The sequence below is a fragment of the Arachis duranensis genome, chromosome 2 (assembly GCF_000817695.3).
Source record: "Arachis duranensis cultivar V14167 chromosome 2, aradu.V14167.gnm2.J7QH, whole genome shotgun sequence".
Lineage (NCBI taxonomy): Eukaryota > Viridiplantae > Streptophyta > Magnoliopsida > Fabales > Fabaceae > Arachis > Arachis duranensis.
The window spans coordinates 88,608,708-88,613,929 of NC_029773.3; the positions used below are offsets into that span (position 1 = coordinate 88,608,708).

General features: G+C 37.3%; 2 protein-coding genes across 2 annotated transcripts in view; one reads left to right on the forward strand and one right to left on the reverse strand.

Moving 5' to 3' along the window:
- LOC107475869 (probable aspartic proteinase GIP1) overlaps nucleotides 1-5,222 on the forward strand; it is a 16,663-nt gene that overhangs the window by 3,668 nt on the left and 7,773 nt on the right. The window lies entirely within an intron of this gene.
- On the reverse strand, nucleotides 2,450-3,114 carry LOC107475777 (40S ribosomal protein S16-like). The gene has a single exon (XM_016095441.3). It carries the CDS (start codon nucleotides 3,006-3,008, stop codon nucleotides 2,571-2,573), a length of 438 nt encoding a protein of 145 aa, XP_015950927.1. The 5' UTR covers nucleotides 3,009-3,114; the 3' UTR covers nucleotides 2,450-2,570.

Below are 5,222 nucleotides of genomic sequence, written 5' to 3' on the forward strand. Positions count from 1 at the left end.
GAAAAAATATATACAATAAAGTATAACAAATTTAATATTTTTAATAACTATTTTAACTATAAAAATTATTTTTGTATTTATTTATATTTTAATAAATTCAAACAGGTCTAATAAAAGTCACCAAAAAAAAAACAAGTCTAATAAATCTATTAAATTATTTTATGAGCCTGGACCTAATCTATTAATAGAATTAATAGATTAGGTCCAGCTTCTACCAACTTCAACTAACAAACAAACAATTCACTCAATTTTTTTTAAATTATTCGTTTATCCCTTTTGGATTACTTCTTCTTTCTTCCAGCATCACAATGTAATCTATCACCATCAGTCCTTCGTTACCACCGTCACTACCATCTGCCACTAGACGCCGACGACCACTCTAAATCTTAAATCTAAATTCTAAATCATAAATTTAATTAAATTTAACTACCTAAATTTTAAACTTTAAAATTTAATTTCTATATTTTAAATTAATTTTTTTATATTTTATTTTTAAATATTTTTTAATTTAAATTTTGGATGTTATTGTTTTTAGTTTGGTGTTTATTTGGTATGTTTTTTTTTACTGTTGACTAATTAGTGTTGAATTAATGTTGACTCTCTAAACTATTTTCAATAATAAACATAAGAAAATTATAGTTAGTAGAAGTAATTTTATATGATCTTTTTTCTAGAATAAAAGTATTTTCGGTCGTTTTGTTGATTCATGTACATAATTAAAATTAAAATAGATTCTACTAAATACTTGTTTGGGCGCCATTATTCTGTTAAAAAAAAAATCTTTTTTCAATGAAAAAATATCTTTTTTTTTATTTTTTAGCGTGTTTGGTAAATTTCTAGTAGTAAAAGTAAAAGCACTAGAAAAAAACAAAAAAACATCTTTTTTGAGAAGTTGTAATTTACATATTTTTTTAAAAGATCTTTTTTCTTTAAAAAATATGTTTTTCATATAATAAATAAACAAAAAAGTACTTTTATATTGTTATACCCAAACATAATTCATAGATAAAAATATCTTTTTGTATGAGATATCTAAACATAAAATTACTTTTACTTTTCCATAAAATCTTTTAAAAAAAGATAACTCGAAAAAAGATTTTTTTTAGAAGCTTACCCAAACAAACCCTAAGTACTATACCTCTTAATATTTCAATATCAATGAGTTTATGGATAACTCCTGTTCATACCCTGGCCCAATATAAAGGCCCAGGTCCAACTAAAAGGCCTAATCTAAAGGATTAGAGCCTAGCTAAGTACCGGCCTTCACATAAGAAGTCGGTATCAACCACGACTTGGTCAGAAGAGGTCGGATGCGAGATTAGCTGGCAGATAAACACTCATTCAAATGAGTAACCGCCCCTAAAATCTCTCTAACCGTCTCATAAAGCCATATCTTAACCTCCCCAAGATAATAGGGACGGTTACCACCCTAAAGATATGACACTACACCAACGGTGGTTATTGGATCACCACTATAAATACCCTGACACTCCTCAGGTATAACCAAGTTCCAATACATTCTAAACCTGCTTAACCCCATGCTGACTTAGGCATCGGAGTGTCTTTGCAGGTACCACCCCCCATTCACACGCGAGCACAAGTCGGACGGAACCTCCCGAGCTGCGTGCCTACCCGGAGTTCTCATCCATCACACACTTGGGCCGCCAAACGCCATCCGTCGTATTAATCTCCGGTTACCTACCGTAACAAACTTAAAAATGGAACGGATTCTGCTTACATCTGTGTTTTCAATCACAATCATTTTGTCCACAATAACACTCCGAGTTTTATATAGTTTATCACAATATAAGCATCAAAAGCATTAGGTTTGCCATGCCATGGATCCCACACTAATATCTGAACACATCTTTTGCCCGTAGATTTTTGTAGTAAACAACACTAATTCAAACTTATTGTGGCGTTAAATACTTTTACACCCTACAGTTGCAAGAGAGACGAATGTATTTGGGGCATTCATTGGAGACCCACTATTTTGTAGTGTCCTTCTCGGCCCTTCTTCGTTCCACCATTCTGATAGCATTACCCTCAAAACGAGAGATGCTCTGAATTTAAAGGCCGTACTTTTTAAGGAAGAGCACATATTCTAAATTTTACAATGAAATAGCAAAAAAAAATGTACCAATGTAGCTAATAGTCATAACCACACACACGGGGGACTTAATAATCCCAACTATATTTCATATGAAAAATGCTTCATATTGAAAACTTTTGATAGCAGGTGATTAAAAGCGTTCTCCCCAGCTTGACATTATTGTTATTCAGTCATCACTACAGCTACCAGTAAAACAGTAACTAGAAAACTAAATTAAATCAAATTTAAAAACCAAAACACTTAAATGAATGAAGAGTTTTGCATAATTCATATCTAATAATCAATGAAGTTCTTCGATTAAAATTAAATATCTGTAAAAAAAAAAAAAGCATCACATAACAATCAAAACGCAATAAAATCTCCAAGACTTAATATAACTACTGCTCAATAAGAGTTTTCCACAGCATAAAACATGAACCGAAACCCCATACCCCAAAAAACCCCTCCTTTTCTCTCCCTAACGGTAAGATTTCTGGAACCTCGCGCGAGCGCCACGACCACCGAACTTCTTAGGCTCACAGCGCCTTGGATCAGCAACAAGTAAGGTCCTATCGTACCTGACGAGAATGTCCTTGATCTCCTTCTTGCTCTGTTCATCAACGTACTTCTGGTAGAACGCAACCAGCGCCTTCGCTATGCTCTGCCTTATGGCGTAGATCTGAGAAGTGTGTCCACCGCCCTTGACGCGGATGCGCATGTCGACGCCGGCGAAGCGGCTCCGCCCTAACAGAAGAATCGGCTCGAAGGCCTTGAACCGTAGGATCTCAGGCTCAACAACCTCGATTGGGCAGCCATTGATCTTGATGAGCCCGCGGCCGCGCTTGCAGTAGGTAACCGCAACCGCCGTTTTCTTGCGACCGAAGCATTGGACCTGCTCGAGAGGCTGCGCCGCCATTGCTTCCTCTCTCTCTATTCTCTCACACTGCTGAAGGCGTTGCTTGTGTTATCTGTCTTTGGAAAACCCTAAGTTTTTTGCGCTGAGTGAGAGATAAAGGTGGAAAATTTTGGGAGAGCGTTATATATGGCGTTTAGGGTTTATGTACGGTTGTTAAAATAACCTTGGGTTGTTGCCAGAATTACCAGACTGCCACTAACAGCCCAAAATGAGGCCCATATGAAAATGAAAGCCCACTGATCTACTGTTGGAGCTTTGAGATTCAGCCTGAAAATTTAGTTATTTTGTTATTTTTTATAATTTTATCAAATTTATAATTATATTTTTATTAATTAGGTTCTTATACTATTTTTAATTTTGTAATTAGGTCATTACCAGTTGTTCCTACCCTGACCCAACGCTATGGCCCAGGTCCAAATACGCCAAAAGGCCCAAGATTGGCTTTCGTTATTCACCGACCTCTTCAAAAGAGGTCGGACTCAACACAGACTTCTTTCCAAAGAAATCGGGCCCAACAGATAGCTGGTAGATTACACTTATTCAAATAAGTAACTGCCCCTAAAATCTCTCAACCCACTTCTAGAAGCCATATCCCAACAATCCCTAGATAAAGGGACGGTTATCCACCTAAAAAGGTGGCACTACTCCAACGGTGGTTATTGGATCACCACTATAAATACCCTGACACTCCTCAGGTATCTCTAAGTTCCAATACATTCTAAAACCTGCTTAATCCTTTGCTGACTTAGGCATCGGAGTGTCTTTGCAGGTACCACCCTCCATTCTCTCTCACACACAACTCGGAGGCGGCTCCCAGACGTAAACCAAGTCGGAGACCACACTCCTCCAGTACTTGGGCCTCAAACAAGTCCAACCACCGTCCGGTTCTAGGTAAGCCCCGGAACATTGGCGCCGTTGCCGGGGACCTGGAGCTCAACTCTTGATAATGGCGGATGACCAACAAGATGGTCGGACAACCTCTCGACATGGATAAGATGAAAGCATGTTAAAAAGAAGTTGGAATACAGTTTCTATGGATGCCAGAAATCCTGTAAAAACTTCTCCAAATGGACAGAGGATATCAAATAGGGATGATGATTCTACTCCTACAGTTAAATTGGATTAAAAGAGAAGAAAGCACCGTCCCAAGGCCATTGTAGAAGGCAAAAAAAAATGAATTCGAAAGCCAATTGAATAAAAGAATTTTCAATTCAGAAAATTCAACTGGCAAAGGAAGTTACGTAAAGAAAAAAAAAGAGGAAAAGGGAACGGGACTAATCCCAACCTCTTCGTATTGATAGGATGGACAATGACATCTGTGCCGACTTACAATCTCAGAAAAGTCCATGATACCCACTCATGGAATGGAGCAGTTGCATGTTCCAAATTCACAGGTTTTATAAATAAATAAAATATCCCATATTAGTCAGTAATTGAAGAAAGAAGGGAAAACGTTGTTGATAAAAACAATGAAACCTTTCTTTTCAACTCATGCCAAAAAGTGCAGCATCAATCCATTTGAATGCATCCCAATCCGACAATGAAGTGATGAATCCAGTTTTTTCCTCATTAGATTCACATATCAATTACAACAGAGCAGTGAATAACACGAAAAATTCACATGGTACATCTTTCGTTGGTTGCTCAGAAATTACACCACTGCCAATGAATATGAAAAAAAATATTCCTGCGGTAGAATTTGATGTTGTTTGCACACCAATAAAGATGGATGTCTTCCAGGAAGAAAACTGGAATCCGATCCAAAGAAAAAAGAAAGTCGGAGTGACAAAGGCCCAGTCTTCATTGGAGAGAATGATGGTCAGACTTTTCTTCAAAGGTCAGATGAGCCAGGAGCTCACAAAGAAAATCCGACCTCTTTTAGAGAGCTCACGAATAAAAGTCCGACCTCTTTTAAAGGTCAGACTTTACAACAAGGTCGGATGAGTTGGGAGCTCACAAAGAAAATCCGACCTCTTTTAGAGAGCTCACGAATAAAAGTCCGACCTCTTTTAAAGGTCAGACTTTACAACAAGGTCGGATGAGTTGGGAGCTCACAAAGAAAATCCGACCTCTTTTAGAGAGCTCAAGAAGAAAAGTCCGACCTCTTTTAAAGGTCAGACTTTACAACAAGGTCGGATGAGTTGGGAGCTCACCAAAGAAAATCCGACCTCTTTTAGAGAGCTCAAGAAGAAAAGTCCGACCTCTTTTAAAGGT

What these genes read in the sequence shown, in the direction of transcription:
- LOC107475777 (XM_016095441.3), bottom strand. Translation starts at nt 3,008, where the DNA reads ATGGCGGCGCAGCCTCTCGAGCAGGTCCAATGCTTCGGTCGCAAGAAA.